The sequence below is a fragment of the Portunus trituberculatus genome, chromosome 48 (genome assembly GCF_017591435.1).
Source record: "Portunus trituberculatus isolate SZX2019 chromosome 48, ASM1759143v1, whole genome shotgun sequence".
NCBI lineage: Eukaryota > Metazoa > Arthropoda > Malacostraca > Decapoda > Portunidae > Portunus > Portunus trituberculatus.
In genome coordinates this window covers 12,073,527-12,097,308 of record NC_059302.1, presented here as the reverse complement: position 1 = coordinate 12,097,308, position 23,782 = coordinate 12,073,527, and the positions used below count along the sequence as shown (strand labels likewise).

General features: G+C 35.5%; 1 protein-coding gene across 7 annotated transcripts in view; it reads right to left on the bottom strand.

The window, feature by feature from the left end:
• Positions 1-23,782, bottom strand: part of LOC123498838 (serine/threonine-protein phosphatase 2B catalytic subunit 3-like) — a 221,321-nt gene that overhangs the window by 7,536 nt on the left and 190,003 nt on the right. Inside the window, exons 6-15 of one of the 7 annotated variants that reach the window (XR_006672808.1) lie at positions 23,577-23,716; positions 22,149-22,226; positions 20,535-20,628; positions 16,786-16,912; positions 15,916-15,993; positions 10,773-10,796; positions 8,224-8,305; positions 7,983-8,080; positions 6,716-6,924; positions 3,761-3,861 (exon numbers count right to left, since the gene is read on the bottom strand). Coding sequence is in view for 6 of the 7 variants with exons in the window: in XM_045246301.1 (XP_045102236.1) it covers positions 6,731-6,924; positions 7,983-8,080; positions 8,224-8,305; positions 10,773-10,796; positions 15,916-15,993; positions 16,786-16,912; positions 20,535-20,628; positions 22,149-22,226; positions 23,577-23,716 (915 nt within the window). In the remaining variant the exon portion in view is untranslated. Of the gene's footprint in view, positions 1-2,273; positions 3,862-5,222; positions 6,444-6,715; positions 6,925-7,982; positions 8,081-8,223; positions 8,306-10,772; positions 10,797-12,440; positions 12,450-15,915; positions 15,994-16,785; positions 16,913-20,534; positions 20,629-22,148; positions 22,227-23,576; positions 23,717-23,782 lie in introns of those variants that run through there. The other 6 variants (XM_045246302.1, XM_045246303.1, XM_045246305.1 and 3 more) reach the window with 6 other exon arrangements.

Genomic DNA, 23,782 nt, shown 5'->3' with positions numbered 1-23,782 from the left:
TAGATATGAGAAGTACCAGGAAATGTGGAAGGAAACTGAAAAGGAACATTTGCAGAAGACATCAAGAAACATAGCTTTCCCTAGACCAGCACATATTTGTGATGAACTTATTGATGAGACTTGTATTCCAAGACGGTTCATGAATTTAAAGAAAATTTGGATAAATGTTTATGTGGAGATAGGAAAGCATGAGCCTAGTGTGGCTCTTACTCTGTATCTTACAATTAATTAAATGCAAATGGTATAATCAGTTACTAAAAGATGGGATATAACAAGCATGACTCAATCCTGTAAAAAATAACACACACACATACACACACACACACACACGTCTGAGAGATGTTAAAAAATATAGTTTCCCGCAAAGATGTGTTGAGACTTGGAACAGTTTGAGTGAAGAAGTGGTGTCAGCAACGAGTGCATAGTTTTAAAGAAAAATTGGATAAGTGTAGATATGGAGACGGGCCACACAAACATAAAGCCCAGGCCCTGTAAAACTACAATTAGATAAATACAACTAGGTAAATACATCAAATTGAAATTTACATGCTGTATCTGATATCCTTCTAATAATAATAAAAATACATAAATAGATAAATGAATAAATAAATAAATAAGAAAAATAAGAAATAAAAATAATGTTGACACACTGCAAAACCTTACATCAGTTATTATTAAAAAGAACTGACACACCACAAGGAAACTATGGAAAACATGAGAGTTTTAGTCTTTAAGTTAAAAAGTTATTTGAGTGATTGTGGAACAACAAAAATATTTTTCTAAAACTTGGTTTTATGGAAAAAGAATTATCCAGCATTGGAAACTAACATTACACTGAAAAGAAATGTTTTTTATTTATACTGCATCCCTTTAGATTCCCATATATTAAAGTAAATCCTCACATTTGCTGCACACACATATAATCTATGCAAGTGTTAATCTTTAAACGGGAACATGACTCCATATGGAGTCACTAGTTAGTGGTTTTGAGAAAGCGTGCCATTTTTCACGCACATCTGGCTCCAAGGTGTCTGGGTCTGAGTGGAGTGTCTGTTGGTGATCAGATCTAGAGGAAGACTGACGGGGTCCTCGCTGGCGATGCTCTTTCCTTCCTAAGTAAAGGCTGTGACGCCAGATGGACCCACAAAGTCCGTTTGTGAAATATTAACTCACAAACATGCATAGCGGGGAAAGATTGTTTATAGGCCTGTATATGTATATGTACCTCTAACACACACTAAATATGTTCTCAGGAATTTGATAAGAGTCCTGCTACAGTTCTTCTCTCATTCTACATGTGTGTAATAGTTTTTACCATTTTCTTCTGGTTTCTTTGATAGATAAATTTGACATGTGGCATCCCTGTGGATTGTCTGATGAGAGAATACAGCAGCTGTTGGCTGAGGAAACTATAGATCTCACTGGTCAAATAACATTCACTGAAGCCTATTAGCCAATCACAGCTGACTTGGTTATTTTTAGAAAATCACTTTCAAGAATCGCCTTTCTTTTGCTGAGAGCACCACAATTGTGATGGAGAGCATACAATTATAAGTAATTCTGAAATATTAGTTTTAGTAATATCTTCAAACAAAATTTATCATGGTTTATTTACCTGTTTATTTATCAAAATGAGAACCAAAAAATTTTCATTTGGTCAGAGCACCACAACTGGGAAGCAAATAAGGAATTATACACTATTTCATAAAAAGAGCAACTATGTTAGTTTGACAATATTCAAATTTCTTACTTTTCTTTCCAAAGAAATCTTATTTATACGCTATATGGCAAAGTCATTATTTTTTCCAATATTTTTAAAAATAAATCATGTAAACAAAATATGAACATAAATTTTTATGTTATTACTTTCATAGTTCTACAAGATGTTTTCTTTTTCAAATCTGATCAGGTGCAACTCAGGAAAGATGATCAATATATATATATATATATATATATATATATATATATATATATATATATATATATATATATATATATATATATATATATATATATATATATATATATATATATATATATATATATATATATATATATATATATATATATATATATATATATATATATATATATATATATATATATATATATATATATATATATATATATATATATATATATATATATATATATATATATATATATATATGAACTTTTTCAATATTTTTGTTTTGGGTCCAAATGGAGTCAGAATATAATTAGTGTGAGTGAAATTGGGTGTTTCTGTTTAAGGGTTAAAGAATGGATATTTGTCAGGTGTAAACTCTGTATTGTTTTAAACACCTGTTGCAAAAAGTACACAGAAGCTTCAGAAAGAGGATGTTAGCAGTTGTGGACAAAAACTGCAGCTAAAAGTTTAGTTTTTTCTTGTTATCTGCAATATGCTTCCATCAGCTTTGTCTGATCAAATTTCCAGAATTTTGACATTTTGTAAAATGTGGCACACTTTAAATTTGATGATAGTTATTTATACATAATTACAAATTCTTTCAAGTATTACCGAATTGATTATTCTCTTAGAGTTTATATCCTACATCTATTAAGATATGCTGTTTTTTTTTAAAGCAGCACACATTTTTTTCAGTGTCTTGTTCACAATTTACATTTCAAAGTAACTTACAAGTTGATTAAAATTTCTAATCAATTCTAATGACTTAGAGAATCAAGAAAATGCAAAATCCTGAAGTTATCCATCTTACCTTTCCTATTCTTGCCATCAATTGCTACTTCTGTTGCTTCCAAAGTGTGCATATCTCAGTCTCACACTCAATCATTCACCATTTCATACCTTCAATTCAGACAAATTAAAAGGAAAAAAAAAAAAAAAAAAAAAAAAAGGTTTAGGTGATGTATGTTATTCAAATAGATAAAGAGAACAGGATTTCAGCAAAGTCTGATGTTCTGTCTCCATGACCATTTCTATACCACTGACTTTCAAGACTCTAGGTGTTTCTTCCAAAAACAGATTCCACCTCTTCTACCTCAAGAATATTCCAAATGAAAATATTTCTATTTGAAAATTTGTACTTCTAAAAATCATTTCAAAAAATTGTATTAATGATTTTTCTTCACAACCTGGCATGAATTATTTGTATTTCTGATGTCTTGCTCCCTCTTAGAAACCCTTCAAGGTATAACTACAATATCCATCAACAGTTCCTCAGACACACCTTGCACAGGTGCTACAATTCAAGTTTCCTCCCTCACTTTTTCCAAATAACCATTGCTTCCCACCAAATAAAACCTATCTTTTAAATTTTTATCATTGCTCAGTTTTATTCATAAATACTATATTACATAATAGAGGAGAGAGAGAAAAATTCTATTTAGATAGTACTGGAATATTGTTACTGTCAATGTTTGTTTCAGCACACCACCAAACAATTCAAGAAAAATGCAGTTCTGAAGTGATCCTAAATATGAGTAAGGGAGGCTACTACTGAGTTGTAAGTCAAGTCTTTCCTCAGGTGATATGCATGCAGGCCAATCAAAAGATCATGAAGCAATGGACACTGTCTGATGTAGTGACACTCATCACTATTGACAATGACATGAGGCTTAATACTGTATGCTCTTCTTTTGGATACACATCTCAAAAACAAAACTTTAATGAAATGCGAAATAATGACATTGGGAATGTCTACACTTGAGTATTTGACTGTGAAAAAAATGAACAAGTAGAATGTGGTGAACAAAATCAATCTCATCACGGTGTTTCTGAGGCAACATAATACTCAACACTTTCTGCACTCCATGGGGAAATGCAAGAGTTGGCTGAACATCCTTGCTCAGTGTGGACAGGTGTCATCATTCCTCTGGCCATTCACATCATTAACAGAGCTATGAAATAGGACAGGGAGAAACACTTAATCTTACTGGATAAATACAAGAATCCTAGGAAATAGAATTTCCAAATCATGACATAAAATAACCATGGTCTATTTCACCTTGGATGACACAACCTAAGTACACTATTTGATTATTTTTTTTTACTCAAAAATAAGTGATGAAGAAAGAATCTAATGTAACTGTAAGATTAATGATAGTAAACAGGAATGACAGGAGTAATACAAGCATTGGTGGACATGGCTGACGTATCACACACAGTGAGCATGACTTTAATCTGTTTGTTCTGTTTGAAGCACCACATTTTGCTATTTCATTTTTTTTTTTTTTTTTTTTTTTCACTATTTGATGCTGAAGTGCAGACATCCTCTAATGTTTCTTTAGCAGTCATATTAACATGCATTGTATATTTGGATCCTTAAGCTGATCATAAATATTCTCTTGTTGCCTTCCTTGTCACACATTTTGTATGCAGTATTGAATTTGATTCTATGATCTATTGCCTTTCATTTGAATCACAGCTACACCAGCATCTTGTTATATTTGACACAATGATGTGCAAAAGCTTCATATCTTGAGAATTTGCATTTATTATATATGTCTAGCATATCTATATCTATTATGGAAATTAAAATTTCATAACTATGATTTTTAATTCCATAAATATTCATACTAATGATTTTTTACTGAGAACACAAAAGCCAGTTGCATCACAAGAATAAAGAAGTAAAAACTGAGAAATTTAAATAATCAGCACACTTAACAAGTAATAACTGACGGACTCAGCAAAGATGTGGCACTGGCTTCAGCAGAAACTTCCTCACCAACTATTGGTCTGCAGACAATTTCTAATTTCTGAAATCCAAGCAGTTCATCTGTGTTCTGCTGAACCAACAGTTCTCTGCTAGGCTAAGATGCCTTGGAACCTAGGAATCTCAACATTATCCATACCACAGCTGTAGTCAACAATGCAAAATGCATACTTATCCATGTGAAACAGTGGCATGTGTGTGTTGGGGGGGAGGGGAGTCTGGCAGTGGAGTGGAAGGGACAAGTAACAAATTCTGTCTGTGTGATCTGATCAAGGGTGCTGTCTCAGTTATGTTCATTCCATTACATGTAAACCTAGTGAATCCTGTACTATTTTAGTTAAATAAATTCCAATGTGCCAAGGAAGTACATTTGCATCAATACAATAACATGGGTGTGACATGATTAAGTACTTTGTGCTGACCTGCCTCATCACCCACATCCACTCTCTCTCTCTCTCTCTCTCTCTCTGCTGAATATTGTTGATTTCTTCACAAATTGCACAAGAACAGAATTTTCTCCAAAGCAAAGAACTGTTGTCACAATTAGTTTACTTAGTTATGCATAAATTAACATATTTTTAAGTCGCATATAACGAGACCCTGGTGTAAGAATTTTCTGATCACTAAATATTTCAAACTTCAAAGGGAAAATACACAAACTACTAGAAGGGAAATTTTGGCACATAAAGGATGTGGAGCTCTGTCACAATTCCATATGAGGACTACAGCAGGTAAAGACAGTAGGGGAAGAAACCTTAATTTTTATATAAAAATATAGAAACAGGCAAATTATACACTATAATTCATGAAGCATGGGGATGATGAATGCTACAAAAGTACAGCTTGTGAAGCACAGGGAATGATCAAAGCTGCAAGATACACAATGTCCATAAATCAATCTAAGGAAGGAATCTACTCATGGCAACAAAATAGATCAAAGGTGCAAATTCAAATGGATACACAAAGTAATGTTCTATTGTTCTCCATTTCAGACTTGTCTGAACACAGCAATGTGTGCAGAGTGTGGAACAGCTGTCTGACCAGCCTAAGGAAAACCACAACTAGTGACTGCCGGATGGCTCTAGTGGTTCAGTGTGTTGAACTTGTGCCTACACTTGACACTCAGCCAAAACATTAATTGAGTCAAGATAATTGAGTATTCACACATATATTATTAATTGTACTCTCTGATATTTACAAGATTTACAGTAAGACATTAACATTTGGCATTGTTAGACTAAACTGCTGAATAGTTTTACCCATTATGAAATTATTCAAAACGGGAAACTGAAAAGCTCTACAGCATAATAACAGTAATTGTTTCAGATAACGACAAATATGAAGTCACTGTGAACAAACATGAGGGATAAAGTGCACTGCTCACCACAACACTGGTGTTCTGCAGCTCAAGGATAAATTTTAAGAGCAGCATTCTTTCCAAAGAACTGTAACAAATCTTCTATTAAAATCACTGAAGTATTTGAAGAGGTTGTCCTTTTAACTGGACTACAATCTGGTGTATTTCATCTAGTTAATGTTTTATTGAAATGTTAACAAATTACAGTTATATTTTGTGGGTGGAGGAACCTAATTCAAAAGCCAACTTTGAAGTGCTGTATCAATGTCTTACTGTAATACACCCAGAGTGATCCATGGCTGTGATCACAGATATATCAACTTAACAGAAAGGAAATTATTCATGTACAAAACTTTACTTCAGTTATTTATTACAATCAAATAGTTCCATTAATTTCCCAACTCAGTCTGGAAGAAAAACATTAGAACTATTATATATATATATATATATATATATATATATATATATATATATATATATATATATATATATATATATATATATATATATATATATATATATATATACTCTTTTTTGAGGAATTCCTAATGCATTGAAGCACTAAAGGGGAAAATATAATGATGTGAATTTAAGAGAAATACTAAGAGTATAATGACCACATGGTTTTCCTTACAGTAGTAATATAAATATTAACAATGTTCTAATTACTGATAGCCACCTGAGGCTGTGGGTTTCACAAGTGGGTGTTGGGTGCTGTGTTGGAGGAATTGGATTTTTCTGCTTCGTCCGCAGCTGACGGTGATGACGCCACAGGCTGAGGGATGGCAGGGGCATCCTTCCTGGGGGGCATGCGCTCATTCATGGCGTCCAGACCCTTGGCCTCCGCAAAGGATGTGATCTTGTGGTTAGGAGAGAAGCCAGCCATAGCTGCAACAGGGATAAGGTGGAGGTTAGTCATTGCTTCAATAACCAACAAATGAATTTCTAGTTTCTTCTACAACTAATATGGTTTTCTCCTTAACAAACTAAGTCATCAGTCTCTTATATGATTAACAAAGAAATTCATATTTTTCTGTGATGAAGATAAATACAATGAAGCCTCTAATTTGTAACTTGAACATTGATGAACCTTAGATTTTCTCAAACTGATAAAATCAACCGGTGTTTTCTGTTTTCTTATAAGAGAGATGTTACTTGCATCTGAATTGTACGCCTAAACATTGCAATATCCTCCCAACAGCAATGACTTAAGTAACTGTTTCAAGATGTGATCCATCAAAACACTATCTTTGCCCTCAGCAATGAAAACATACACACAGACTATCTATATCTATTTATTATGGTTCAGAGCCAAATGTGCACTGCTGGATTTCATAAAATTTGAAGAAGTGATATACATTTAAGAAGTTTCTGAAAAAAAATATGCATGAAAGAAAATAGTAATACAGATCATGAAAATATGAAAATAAAGCACCATTAAGGAAACACAATATTCCAGGGAAGAAGACAACAAAGAAAACACCTGAAGTTTGAGATATACTTACATATCTGGGTGCTTTGAAAGCTGAATATACTATCACAAGCAATGAGCTTGTTACAACATTAACACCACATCATAGAGTGCAGTTAAAAATATACATACTACATTTAAAAGCTAATTCAATAAAAAATTCAATAAGAAACTGGTCAAGGGCTTCAAATGCTGGCAATATAAAAATCTGTGACTGGAAAACTTTGGAATTCCTTGCCAGCTTTTAAATGTTCTGCTTCTAATGACAAATTCTTTTGAGAGGCAAGTTTTTCAAACATTTATCCTCTAATTCTGGACAATCTTTTTACCTTTCTTTGGGAACTGGCACTATAAGTGGGTCTATTTTTGTTTTGCTCTTTTCTGTTCTTGACTTGTGCTTACATAAAAGGAAAAAAAGATGAACATGTGCAGCATCTGTGGTAATAAGATATCTGAGGTGCACAGACTGACTCACCATTTTTAAGAGATGCCTTTCCTCCAGACAAGGCTCCAAGTGGGAGAGCACCAGTAGGCGTGAGGCCCTTCAGCTGTAGCACACTCTCACTTTCCTCTCTGTGTTCAGGATCAACCAAGACTGTTTTAACACAATGTCAAATAAAAAATACAAAACTTATAAAAATAAGCATCTTGCTACTCAAAATTGGTGTTGCTTTGTACTGAGGTGAGTGATCTGACAACAATGGTGGAAGGATTACCTTAGGACTGAGAATACACGAGCCATCTTGCCAATAGCACGAATCTTGTTTCGGATGACCTCCTTCCGCATGGCTCCTTTCTCTGTTGGTAATCAGGAACACAACACTGAATAATGAGTCAAGTCCTAATTCTATTCTCTAACCTCCCATTTCTCATAATGGCAGAAAATAACTGAACAAGATATCCTTAACTTTGACGTGAGATTTATAATAAAAGCTCAAGCCCTAATAAGGAAACTAGGCCTCTAAGCTTTTTTACTTGTTCTTTTCAAGTTGAGAACCGATTTATCAGAGTGCAATTTCCATATACAATTTCTTTAACCAGAGGTCTTAAGTGAATATACTCTATTCACTCTAGCATCCCTAAAGGACTTACATATCAATCAACACTGTTAGCTTGTGTCACACTGATTACCACCCTACCATGAACGCAACACAGACTGACAGCTAGGGCTTTCCCTAGTCTAGAATTCCATGCGCAAAGCCCTTATGGAAGCCCTACATATCACTCCCACCATGTAGAAACCTGATGCTAATCACTTGTTATTGTAGGGAACACTGACTTCACCTACAACTTATAGATTGTGTATTCTACTCCAATAGTCATTAAGTAATAAATTGTGGGAAAACTGCTGATAGGGTAAAATGTCACTTTATGCAGTGGTCACATGCATACACAGACTGTTGGGATGCCTTTCTTTTCCACTGTATCACTGAACCAAGAGTCTGGTGACCCAAGTCTGTGATCAAGGGACAGAACAGTACTCGTGGTAACTTCATCCTTATGCTGACCTGATCTGTGTAATTCTTGAAAATCTACTTGAATATCTAGATGCACTTCTCAAACATTCTCAATATGTACCTGATATAAAATAATAACACTAACTAGAGAAGACCAATAAAAGGGCCAGAATAAAATATAAGTATGCTTATCACAAATTACTATCTCCCTCTTCTAGTACTAAATTGCACTTCAAGAAATAATATTATTCTATGCTTATTTGGTCCCAAATTGAATAATCAATACAGTGACTTCTATTACCAGAAGACTTGCATCCCAATATTCCTCATGTATGGTAGGTGTATGAAGTTACACTGCATATTATTGTTTTAATTAAATTAATCACCTCATGTAATGCAAACCCACAGATTACCTTCAGTACAGAAATAGACTGAATACAAAACACTGGGAGCCATTGCAAAACTGCTAGTTAAAAAAAAAAGATTGTCATCACTATGTGGGGTTTAGTAACTTCCTACCATGTTTGTTCCTATCTTCACACCTACACATAACTCCTGTATCTGTATATTTCTGTGCTTGAGTGAACATTTTGATATTCCAACTTATGGCAAACCCACCAAAAAATGTGTGTGTATGTGTGTGTGTGTGTGTGTATATATATATATATATATATATATATATATATATATATATATATATATATATATATATATATATATATATATATATATATATATAATGGTAGTGTTAGCTGGGGTTCATTAAGGTTCCCTAATCCTAGACTAGAGAAAGCCCCAGAGACAACATCAGTAGCAAGACAACACATACAGGTGAACACTTCATACAATAACTCTGGCATCCAGTCAATGCCATAGTCATAATTGTGATGACACAGGATCACCAGGAGATTTCTGTCACTTCTGTTACTTACATGTGTGAAATGAAAGAAATCTTCTCTTTACTATTTATAGGCTATGGACCTGTCAAAAATACTAGGAATAGCAGCACTTCTAGAATCCTGAGTGCAATTCATACTATGGCTAAGTCACCCATTGCTACAGCAAGTGTGGAGCCTTCAAGAGCACTGGGACAAGACTCTTTTTCTGACCAGTATATCAAGAAAAAAGGAGTCTTAAGGGAGTTCTGTTTAAGGCTCACAGAATTAATTACATTTCCCAGGCAATTATTTATTTTGTTCTTTATCCAAAAATTCTTCTTTCATGTTTCCATATAAATTTTGAAAAAAAATTTAACCAAAGGAAAACATGTATTGTAAATAACTAGAATGTTTTGAACAATGACTTCTCCATCTAAATGCATGACTTAATTCATCACAATGCATGGACACAAGCATGGTCTAGAACTACAATTATTGTGGTAATCAATTGTTTGGTTTGGGACTGCCAGCCATAGTGACCTATCAAAAGAGAATCACTGTCAACAGCTCAGCCACTCACAACTAGCCATTTCACCTACTCCACTAAGTTTGAAAAGCATCATTGATAATCACAACTTCAAGCACAAACTTAGCTCTGAACATAGCAGGACCTGCATTGCTGGTTAGCTGATGTGATTAGCATTCAAACTCTCATTTCTATTGACAGTTAATATGGTAGCCTTTCTTTTTTAGTTATTTAGAATAAAAATACCTATTGGAGTCAGTCATGATGGAATGTAGATTGAATAAACCGAAATAAGGAGGAAAGGAAAATAAAAAGGCGAACATGCATGAAAGTAAACCACGTCCAAGGCACTCCAGACTGGCATGCACTCTCCTTACTTGCTCCATGCCTGGTGCTTGACTTACCCGGCACAATTAGCACTGTTGTTGCTTGCAAGGTTTGCCACAATAGTATCAACAAGTATTAAGGTCCAAGAAGATAAGCAGGATTTTGTTGGGTTTTATGAGCACGCAAGCCACAGGAAATGGAAAGAAAAGGAAATACTAGATAAAAAAGATACTGGAGACAGTACGAATGAAATCAACAATAAACCCAAGGTATTACTGGAATAGAGACCATAGTGCTGTGTGACCAAGATCATCATTCTGAAGCCTCAGCTTTTTTTGTCACAACTGGAGGATTTAATGAGTCAGTGACTCAAGAATGTTTTTGAGTTCTATCAAATTGGATTGCTGAGCTGGCACTCTATTCCATACTGAGGCTTCACAACTCATGGTCAAAAAACTGCATGATATGAGATGTGCTTCGTCCCCCTATGAGAACAAATCCAACAAAAAATTAGAAACCTGACAACCAGCCATTTCCAGTCAGCATGCATCAATCATTCCAAACAAGCACTCAGTGATATTAAGAGTCTAAGTGGTCAAATTTTCCATATACAGGCAAGACATGGCATCTAAGTGTAACATAAACAACCATCTTAGGTGGTGTATAATATGGACTAATTTTGTATCAAATACAAGATAATTAGCCTTATTGATATGCTACCTAAGGATGATTGCAGTTGTTTATGGTACATAAAGTTACAAAACGAGACATGACTCCAATGGATTATTATGATGGACACTTGTAGAAGATGAATTTCACAGGCCAAAAGAAATGGCTGCATGTCATCTAAACTGGCCCGAAATATTCATTGGTCACTCCCCTGTACAAGCTGCCCAAAACACTGGTTAATTGAGTAGGAAACCTCATCCTTGTACAAGACATCTGGACAGGTTTGAATCATTTGTCTTCAGGAGTTGAAATACTGAAAGGAATTACCAAGTACTGAATTTGTCTTAAACTGCCATAGTGCCTTTATCCCAGTAGGGATAGCCAGCTAGTATAGTAGGTTCACATCACTGAGCTTAAAAAAAAATGCTCCCGACAGTATTTTTTCTTTTTTAAGTTCAGTATTGTTCTATCCTAGCTGATATGTAAAAACCAGTACAATATTTCTCTGAAAATATTGTGACAAAATCAACTTTCAAGGTAATTTCTTTTAATGCCACTAAATACTTCCAGCAACTTCAGTTTACTACAAAACTAACAGTATTCTTGGGATCTAAGACCTTTGGTGCAAGTTTCTACACCAGTAACAATAAAGGGTTTGGTGTTATACTGTTCCTTTAATACAGGTTGTGAGTGCAGCAGTACATGTGTAGGGAGAAGTTGACAGTGTAGGGCAGGGTGTGGGGCCTTGAGCCCAGGGCCAGGCATATGACCACCAGTACATCACACAGTGTACAGCAGTGCTGGCATAGGAGGGCAACTCCCACCCAACTTGCCACTATCAGATACTAAGGTACATCTAGCTAGTTTATCCTGAACTATGTTGGCCTGTGTGATCAACTTTTGGAAACACAATTGTAATTTCTCTTTTACATACTTGAGGCAATTTCTTAAAATCAATCATTGCCACAATAATGAAATCAAAGGAAAAATAAGTTTAAGCCAGAATTGTCATAAACAGGCCACATAGTACTTCTACAGTGAGACTACAGCCTTTGGACACTAATATGGAGTCTTACCATCATCCCCTTCACCATTCATGAGAACAAAAAGAAAATAGAAAAGACTGGTAAACACTTAGGACATGAAGGTATGAAGAATTCCATTATCTTCCATTTGAAGCCACAATCATAAGGTTGAATAATTGTGCCAATATTAGTAACACAGCAGGCTCACTGAGTGGCCAACAATCATGAAACACTATGGCAGTCTCAGTAAAAACAATATGGAAGTAAACCAATTAGTAATTAAGAGTAGATAGATATCTAAAAAAAAATATATATATATATATGCTTGGAAACAATATTTGCCAGCAACTGCAGAGTATCTCCCTCACCTAGGAGAAAGGGGGCATGCAAAAGTTTATAGAGAATTGCAGCAGCTGTGAAGAATGTAAGAGTCATAACATGAAGATGTGTATATACAAAATCCTCACTAGCAATATCCTTATTCACACAATGGTAGTCATGTTGATTTCCACTATTGGCATGCAGACTAGTATTATATATTATGAACCATGATGGCTATGTATGCTGAACCAATCTCAACATGGAAAGAAAACTCCATTACATACACAGAATATTTAAAAAAAAGAAGAGGAAAGAATAACTAGTATGTATGTGTGTTAGCATTTTTATACTCAAGGACTATGTTTTAGATCATGATTATCTGCATTTAGTTCATAAGTGGTAATTAGTGATTTAGTTATAAAAGAATGGCAATGATTTCAATGATGTTATTGAGTCCATATATTTGCACTAATATTATAATGGTCTACAAGCATAAAGGTATTCAGAAAAATCATTTTGAAAGTTATTGAGTTAGACTTAACACTAAAGAGGCATCTGTCTGATAAACAAACATGAAAACTTACACCTTCTTCTCCCAAAAATCCTGATCAAGGCATTCACTGGTTCATGAAACTCTGACTCTAAATAAATCTGCCAAACTAGCTAAACCAAATGAAACTATTAAGCTCCATTGTAATACAAGACCTATGCCTAAAGATTCATGTCCCAATCACAAAACATGAATTCTGACAAAGATTAGTTGTAAGGAGGTCTGGTCTCCTAATATAGATTAAGACTCTAGAATGACCACAAATGTTAATTTCAACCAGCACATTTCTCGCCTGGCATAGTAAGAGCACTACAGGAAGCAGAAACACACTGGTAATGTATCTGCTGCAAAGCAGCCAGCTGATGTCTGCAGGAGGAGCACCAAGATTAAATCTAAGCAACTATGTGCAGACTTTCTTGCTGCTTTGTGTTTCCAGCAAATTGCTCACCAATCCTACACGTGTCGGGGGAAAGTTTCTTGTTATGATGGTGTAAGTGTGAGGTGACTTTTTTGAGGATACTTTTTATCATAAAGTAAGTTCCCCATTCTTTCCAATATAAGCAAGTTCTGTCCCATTCTATATGTGTGTGTGTGTTTACCAAGTTGGTTATTGCAGGATTCAAGCAAGGCTCATAGTGATGTGCTACCATATCAAATTTTATCCAATTTTTCCTTAAATTTGTGCATACTTTCTGCTGTGTGTGTGTATTTACCTAGTTGTATTGTACAAGGTCTGAGCTAAAGCTCATTTGTCCTGTCTCTGTATCTACAGTTAGCAAACTTCTCTTTAAATTTGTTCACACTAACAGCTGTAACCACCTCCTTATCCTTCCATCTTCATGACACATCCTGACCAAGAGAAAAACACCCATAAAAAGCAAGAGAATCATGATACACCTGTTTGAGCATCCAGAAAGCAAGTTAGTTATGAAAAAGGACCTATTTGAGTTCCCTGTTCTTTCCTAACACACCCTGACCAGGAAGAATAGTCGGCCCTCAGTGCCAGGTGAGTGAGGGTCATGCAGCAGCAACCTGGGTGTGAGGCATCAAACACAGCCTAGGGTGCAGCTTTTCCTCCACCAGGCATGCTCTCAACACAATGGCACAGGATTTATCACAGGCCATCAAGAGTTCCACATTTGTGCTTATGAGTGCCGTGCAAGTGTGTGTGTGTGTGTGTGTGTGTGTGTGTGTGTGTGTGTGTGTGTGTGTGTGTGTGTGTGTGTGTGTGTGTGTGTGTGTGTGTGTTTTTACCAACTTGTAATTTACAAGAAATAACATAACATTCATGGGATCTTGCCTTTAGATCTTAATTGTCCAATAACTACTTTAGACTAAATATTTACAAATCAGTGTGGCAAATGTAGTGAGTGCATTGAAGTGTTTCAGAGACAAGCGTGACATTTGGTATAAGGTGGAGGTGCATGGCTCCCTCTCAAGGGTTGGTGTAGTGAAGCATCAAGAAAATAACATCTTTGCAGTGTCTAATTAAAGAAGAAAATAGTACCATGTAACTGTTCTGGTGACTGTTCTGTGTGGGTGCAGGAAACTCTGGTGACTAAAAAAGAAATATTTGATAGGCTAAGACAGCTTCACTGGAGTAGATTTATATATTCTATGAAAATATTTTTAACACTGAACTTGTGTGCATTAGGTATAGTATTACCTGAAACTGACTTCTTATATTTTTTTTCACATTGATTTTTTGTGAATTGTGTGAATGTTCAAATGTCTGTGCAATTAAACATGATTGGTGTGCAGTGTTAACTTCCAACATTTCATTGAACACAAAACAGGTATCTTCAGTAAACTGAGTCAGATTTACTTTTGTTTACATAAGGACTGAGTTTGTCTGCTAAAGTTCCTTCCAATAATGTAAATGACAGCTAACATTAACAATTTTTGCAAGAGTATCTAAAACAAAAAGAAAATATTAAGATTCCTCCATTCTTGTTTTATGGGAATGTTAAGATTCAAGGGTAAGAGTTCCTGGTCTCCACCCTCCTCCCTCATAGTTGCCTTGGACAACACTAAGGATTCCTGGAGAGGGAAAAGTACCCTGCACCTCCATGTTTCAGGATAGAAAAGACATGTACATAGATTCATCTCAAAGCAGGTCAAGGAGTGTGTTATGAAGTGTGGAGTGTGAAATGTGCAGGTGTGCAATGGTGTCATTTTCATTAAGATCAAAACCTTTGATTACAAAGTTCTAAATTTTAAAGAGAAAAAATCTGTAACAAAAACTTAATTTCACATACAAAAATTAATTTGTTACCAGTAAATGAGGCAAAGATTCATCCTACACTACAGCTGCAAGTGAAGGAAAATTGAGTTCAAAAATCCCTAAGTACAATATATCTGTATTGTCTTTTTACTCTTACCCTACCTCCTCTATGTCTGGTGCAGCAATCAGACTGGGGTGAAGTTCCATGTCCAACAATCACATCAAAACTGAGAAATCTCTAAATAAAAAAGTTCTTCACCTGAGGATAAAGTTTAGCAGCTAATTTTTCCTTACTTAAATCTACATTTGGGTATTGCAATTCATTGTAACTGTAAACATCCTACTAACATGTCCCGCAGTTTAAGGTTCCGAGACTTCAAGAGCCTAAGCCAAGCCCCTCGTTCAGGTAACAGACCCTGCAGGACACCTACCTTCATCAATGGGCTCATCACCATCCGTGAGCTCGTCGTCAGAGCAGATGTTGAGCACGTTTACCAGCATCTCCGTCACTGAAAGGAAACCGGTACAGGTGCTAAGCCTCTACCACTCCCAGTGTCTCCACTACTTACGTTCAGGAGTGCACAAGAAGCATCCCTTTATGCAGGCAGAAATGAGTCTGCATGTAACCAGTTGATAAAATTTTGGACATAGTATTTAACAATGTGTTGTGATCATGCATTGAGAAACTGCTCGACTATTCAAATGATAACTAGCTGTTGGATAGTCATTAATATTGTGATTCCTACAACCAAAACTGAGATAATATAGCAAGGTATCAGTTGTATTTTGTAAGAATGTTACTGAATAGAATAGTTTCATAATATCAAATGCAATGAAGAAGTCTGATAAATACATGTAACAGAAAATATAAACCAAGTTTATATTTTCAAATTAAAACCTTAATTTCTACATCAAATTATATTCAAATAATAAGTATTTATAATTCTTACAGAAAGCTTTAAGTTGGAAGCAGAAGGATTAGCACAAAATTGGTTATAGAATATAAGTATCATTAATGGTGCCCTTTTCAAGAGCTCCACTATTCAAAATCATTATAAGAAAAAAATCTAAATGATAGAGAATAAGGTGAAAGAAAAAGATATAAATCACATCATACATGAGTGAAAAATTAATACAGAAAATCAATGGATAGAGTCAGCCTGTTGTTGGTGTTTGCAAAAGTGTGCAGTAATGTTTTAACTGATTAAGTGATTCCATTTGAGAAAGCATAAATACTGAAGCCTTATATAATACAGCCGAGGAGTTAGGTAAGGAGGAAACAAGTGTTCATCGGATAATACCCTTCTCTCCAACAAATGGTAGTGACCAGGTGAACACATCCATAAAGTTTGGCAGCCAGTAAGGGTGAGGGGAGCAGTTGAACTGTCGGATGTTCATCACATTATTTTCATATTTCAAAACGGCAGCCTGAAGCAAGCAGAGAGAAGTATTATACACTATGTAGATGGAAAATTGCAAAACAATATGGTGCAAAGATTTGTACTACATATTTCCATTCACAGCAATAATAATTAGGCTTCTACATACAGAACACTCTTTATTGTATTTACATTGCATTTATCATCCATGTCTTGCTTCCATGCTCAAGTATAAAACCAATCTATAAGTAAAAGACTGACCTAATCCTTCCCTGAGCAATGCTTTTTTTCAGTTGTGAGACAGTTTTCCTCAGTAAGAAAATTCTTGTTCAAATCATTATCTTTCCTGACAATAAAATAATTAACTACAACAAGATATCCTTAGACTGAAGCAGTTAGTACTGCAATATATTATATAAACTGTCTGCCTTGGGTCTAGAATCTTCAGTGGCCATTTTTTCTGTCCTTGACTAGTGACCCTCTTGTACAAAAATAATATAAATAAACAAAGAAGTTATTTATTCATATACCAATTCCAAATGTGTTTGAGTTAAACATCAGTTATTCTAGAAATGGGTTATGGGACTTTATTTATCTTATTCATTTTAATATTCATGTCTCTATTTTAATCTTCCCATAAAAGTCTCCTGTAAGAATAGTGATACTGTATTTCTTTTATTTTAATATGAAGAAATTTTTTCCTATCATTCAAAATGAAAAACATAAAACTTATGTAAATGTAGTAACCTATGCTTTGCAGTGAGGACTTTATCTTAGTGGCAAACTAATACAATATAAAACAAGAGCTGAGGAAGGGATTTAAGAAACATGAAAATATATAGTGACTCCAAGCTTCTTGCCGGAACAATTGCTCTAGTAACCCTATTGTTTTGTCCAGATACTTGGAAATGCATAAATTCAAGAGTCTTTCATCATTTCAGTCCTTTTCTCTCCATACTGCACTTAAGAACATAAGAAATGAGGGAAGCTGCAAGAGGCCGCCAGGCCTACATGAGGCAGTCCCTGTGTGTTTAAGCTACCTAATTCCATCTATCATCCTCATCCATGAACTTATCTAACCTTCTTTTAAAGCTCCCTATTGACTCAGCTCTGACTACATGACCACTGAGACCATTCCACTCATCAACCACTCTGTTTGAAAACCAGTTTCTTCCCATTTCTTTCCTAAACCTGAATTTTTCAAATTCAAACCTATTATTTCTGGTTCTGTTCCCACTAATGATCCTAGGAACTAAATTCATGTCCCCTTTGTTAAAACCCTTATACCACTTAAATACTTCTATCAGGTCTCTTCTTAACGTATGTTTCTCTAAGGAATGCAGATTGAGTTTTTTCAGTCTCTCTTCATAGGAATATCCCTCATTCCCTGTATCTTTTTAGTCATCCTCTTTTGCACCGACTCCAACAAAGCTATATCCTTCCTATAATGTGGGGACCAGAATTGTACCGCATAGTCAAGATGTGGCCTGACCAGTGCCAAGTATAATTTTAGTAAAACTTCAGGACTCCTGCTTTTAACACTTCTAAAAATGAATCTATTCACCTTATTCCTGGCCTCAATACGTTGCTTCCTTGTACCGAGATTGGAGCTAACTATGACTCCTAAATCTTTCTCATACTTGGAACCTCCCAGTGCCTCATTATCTATCGTGTACCTATTGTTTGGATTATCTCTACCTATGCTCAGTACCCTGCACTTGTTAATATTGAACTGCATTTGCCATCTATCTGTCCATTTTTTCATTCTATCCAAGTCTGTCTGCAAGGCAATGGCATCCAAATTGGACCTAATTAATCTACCTATCTTTGTGTCGTCAAATTTACTGATATCACTATTAATTCCACTATCCAAGTTGTTGATATATATTAGAAATAATAATGGCCCTAAAACTGAGCCCTGTGGCACCCCACTAACTACTTCTTCCCACTCGGAATTAGATCCATTAATTACTACCCTTTGTCGCCTGTCGTCTAACCACGCTTTAATCCAGCCTAATATTCTACCCTCTATACCGTGTGCTTTAACCTTTTTAAGAGCCTCTGGTGAGGTACCCAGTCAAAGGCTTTACTGAAATCTAAGTTTGAATGTCATAATTATCACCTTTACCTGCCGCCTCATAAACCTTACTATAAAAGTTCAACAAGTTTGTAAGACACGACTTTCCCTTCATAAATTCATGTTGTGTTTGATTTATCAAGCCATGTTTGTCTAGGTGTTCCCTAATGTTTTTCGCTATTATTGATTCCATTAATTTACCCACAATTGAAGTTAACCTGACAGGCCTGTAATCAGACGTTAGGGTTTTATCTCCTCTCTTAAATATGGGAATCACATTAGCTTCTCTCCACATTGTAGGTACCTCACCTGACTCCAGTGACATCCTAAAAAAGTGTCGCTAAAGGCTAACTGACGACTTCCTTGCATTCCTTTAGAACCCTTGGGTATACTTCATCAGGTCCTGGTGACTTGAATTTCTTTAGTTTATCTATCTCCTGTTCTACCATTGCCTTAGTTATATGAATATCTGTCAGCTTTTCACTATCCTCTGCCCTAAATATCTGTTCACTATCTGGGATTTCCTGTGTGTTCTCCTGGGTGAAGACAGTTAAAAAATACTCGTTCATAATTCTACTATTTCTTCTGCAGAACTAGCCATCTCCCCATTTGCTGTCCTTAAGGGACCTATTTCTTCTCTGCTTTTCGTCTTATATAATTGAAAAAATCCCTTGGGGTCCATCTTTGCTTGGCTGGTTACCCTCAACTCATATTCACTTTTAGCTTTCCTCATTAACCTCTTAAATGTTCTTACTAATTCATGGTATAGTGGCCTTAAAGCCTCACCTCCTGCCTTTAGCCTTTTATATATATTTCTTTTTTGCCCTATGCATCGCTTTAATCTGTCTGTCATCCACCTAGGGTCGTTGCTTTGTGATTTTATTGTTTTATATGGAAGGTTAGCTATCTGACCCTCATGTATTTTATTTAGAAAGTCAGAATAAATCTCACCAACCCTCAGCTGACTGGGATTCCTCCCATGTTCTAATCCAGCTCCCCCCACTGCCTCTCTCTCTCTCTCTCTCTCTCTCTCTCTCTCTCTCTGACTTTGCACCTCACCCTCTTCTCTGTTCCTGCCTTCCTTCTACCTGACTATCTCTCCCTTCTCCCTGCCAAGCGACTCCTTGTAAATACTCCCTTAAGCCCTCGAAATTAGCCTTCCTGAAGTTGGGTACTTTCCTATTGTTCTTTTTTCTAAAAGTTTCATGCCATTTCAATGTATACTGTATTTCTTTGTGATCACTGTTCACTTAACCATAATTTTTGTCAAAATTATATAATCACACAGTCATTACTTAAACTGTCGCATGGATTCCCTGCTAGCATGACACAGGCTCCAGTCCGTAAATGCTCTGTTCTCTCAATCACCGTGACTATTTTCAAAGGCTACAGAGATGATTAGCTAGATTCTCAAGAGTGTTTCTCCTGCAAATAATGTAAAAATTTTGTTTATCTGTCAATAAGACAGTAAAAAAAACAGCCTTAAAAACCCATTACTTTGACCAAAGCCTTTTGAAAGTAGTGGGTGTGTCAGAACGTGGTCCTTAATCACTCCAGTGCACACAACAAGAGAAGCAGTGTGGCTGATCCTCACCTTGTTGTTGTACACGTCCAGGTAATTTGGAGCAGAAAATATTGTAATAAGGGAGGGAAATCCTGTTGTTTGGCTTTTACGATACATACGATACCTGGAAAAAAGAAAAGACATGAATTAGTATACAACACAAACAATTAGAAACATAAATGTTAAAATAATGTGCTATGTGTTGACTATCGTATGCCTTTTAGGTATGAATTATGTAAAGGCTCCAGTTGTTTGTTTCTTAAAATGTCTAAGATGATAAAGCAGTGCTGGAATCTAAAGTTGAGGAAAACACGAAAAGGATCAAATATAGCCAACTCTCATTTAAAGCAAGTTTGGATAACGTGGTTTCAATTCAACATGACTTGATATTTAAGGAGATACAATTAAATAATGCCATTTATTCAATTTAAGGTGGGTTAACTGAAATCAATGATGTCAAGTGCCCACAGTGCTTCTGGGAAACCACATTGAGACAGATTCTTAAACAATGCCTTCCACCACCTTTGTCAGTTGAAGATTATCATACAGGAGAAATTAGTATTCTTAACAGTGAACTCTGCCTTTCTGCAGCTTTGGAAGGTAACTATCACGCAGGATTTACCTACCTTCGCCATGAGGTGAACCAAGACCCATGTCTTCGTCATTACCTTCACATAAATTTTTCCTAAACACCTATTATTATTAGTTTTTTGTGAACTAATTGATTTTATAATCATAAAAATACATAGGTTATCATTCAAATAGCCTACTTTACACAAACTGTAACTGAAACCAAACCCAGGAACAACAACAACGCAGCCACCACCAGCTTCAATCACTGTATCTTCATCGTCCATATTTTTTATTATAATTCTACTGAGCATATGATGAGTTTTATGTCTTTATCACTTGATAAGTACCCAATTATGTAGACAGTTGGTGGACTGTCCTCTTCCCATAGTCTGCACAGTTGAAAAGGTGGTGATTCTCTCCTGTCTTAAGGCCACTATACAGCCATCTGTACTTTTATTCAGAAGCACTTTTCCTAGCTCACTCACCAAGTCTATTAATAAATCATACTCTGCAGCAGTAACAAGGCTGGTTCTTTTTGTAAAATTTCCCATGTTGCCTATGGTGGAACAGTGAGACTGTGTGGTCTGGACTGCATGTCTCAAACAACTGGTGATGGTAAACATACACTGCTACCAACCACCACCAAATTATACTCATGGTTTATTTTGTTAATGCATTAATAATAAATATATGAATATGAGATAATATTCCTGGCATATAAAACATACATCAAATCACAATGAATTAATCATTTTCTAATTTCCAAGACAAGAAAATTGTGCAGGTGAGAATGTGCATTTTTATGGTTTCAGTGACCTGTTGATGTATTAACATTTTTTTAAGGTTTGAGTAACAAAATCCCTAAAATAGGCAGACTTCCTCAGTAGCCAGGAATGTAACACCCCCCTCTATTACTACTGTTTTCTATGGGAAAATTGGTTGAATAACATGAGGTCTCCAGGAATGTAATCCTCATGTTAATTGAGAGTTGACAATGCCGGAAACTTAACATAAGAATAAGATGAATAAGATGCAACACTACAAAACAGAATCCCTGCTTATCTTACTCACCCTGCATCTTGAGCTTCATGAGCTCTGATTATGGACAGGAGATTGTTGGTTTGTAAGAAGTCACAGCAAGCTGCATAGCTGGAAGGAAAAGAAAGTTAAAACTAAGAAAGCCACTTTGCAGTAGGTACATTCCTAGTCAGAAGTTGAGTTATTTAGAGTAAATGTACTTCTTCCTTTAGTTTAAGTTTCTCTTAAGTATTAGTCCTCTGATCTACTAAAGAATCCGTCAAATGTCATGTTCTCATATTGTTCCACTACATTGACCCAGTGGTGGTACATTACCGGGCAGATGTAGAGTAACAGTGTGCTCCCTGACAAGTGGAACCCTGATAAACATGTGAAGTACAATCCATACATGGACAGATGAGTTAGCAAAGTTAGCAATCAAGAAACAGGGGGAGGGGGATAAAATCTGGCCGAGACATCTCTTAGCACTTAACTTCATAGAAGCTGCTTTAGCTAGAGATGTGTAAAGTTTCCAATTTAGATAATAAGTAAAGGACAAACCTAGGATGTTCAGTGTCATTCAAGAAGAGAGGGTAGTTATCTGAAAGGTTGTGTCAAGTTGATAGATGGAGGAAATGAGACTTAAAGGTATTGAGCAATACTAAGTTTGCTCTGCCCCGATCCAAAATTTTAGTGACATCATAAGTCAGATGTTCTATGGCTAATCTCTTTACTACCTAAAGGGTTGGTCTACACTTGTGGTTCCCAAACTTTTCTAGATCAAATACCACTTAAAGGTCTCGCACAGTCCCCGCGTACTACCTGGTTCCAGAAATTTTAATTCCAGCAAATACAAATGTATTCACAAATAGAATACACAAATGAACTAATGACAAGGAACACAACTCAGTTTAATGTGATGGATGCACCTGTCTCTTCTCTACAAGCTAATTGATGCAGATTATCATGCATAAGGCAATAATAATTTTTCTGAGAAATAAATTAATTCAATTTAACTAAAAATCACATATGATCCTGAAGGTAGTTGTGTACCACCTGGAAGGCCTTTGCATACCACTAGTGATATGCACATAACACATTGGGAACCACGCATGCATCATCAACATTACTCTGCAAAAAAAAAAAAAAAAAAAAAAAAATAGAAACTTGCAAAACAATTTCCTTTACCACATTCTAAACGACCATACGTCTTTGACAACACTATCTGTAGTAACCTGTGGAAGTCAAAGAAAGATGTCTCAAAAACATACCTATGTATAAATAATGAACATCCTCCCTTTAATATACTATACAAGCAGCATCCATCATTGACAATATACCTATAACATGCATAAGTAAAAAAAAAAAAAAAAAAAAAAAAAAAAAAAAAAAAAAAAGCCACCTTGAAGATTAGTCAATATAAAATATAAACACCCTCATATGAAGAAAAAAAAAAAAAAAAAAAAAACTCAGAGAACTTACCTATAGAAATATGAACAACCTCGTACAGAATTGTGTGAGAAGTGTTCCGCATTTTTCTCATTGCCAAAGTCCTCTAGCGGGTCAGACCACAGGATGTCACACATGGGTCCAAAAGCAGGTGGCTCCTTGAACCTATCCAGCTGCAGGGGAGGGAGGCAGTGGCTTAGTTCAACACTCCGCTCACACCAGCATACATGTTTCTCATT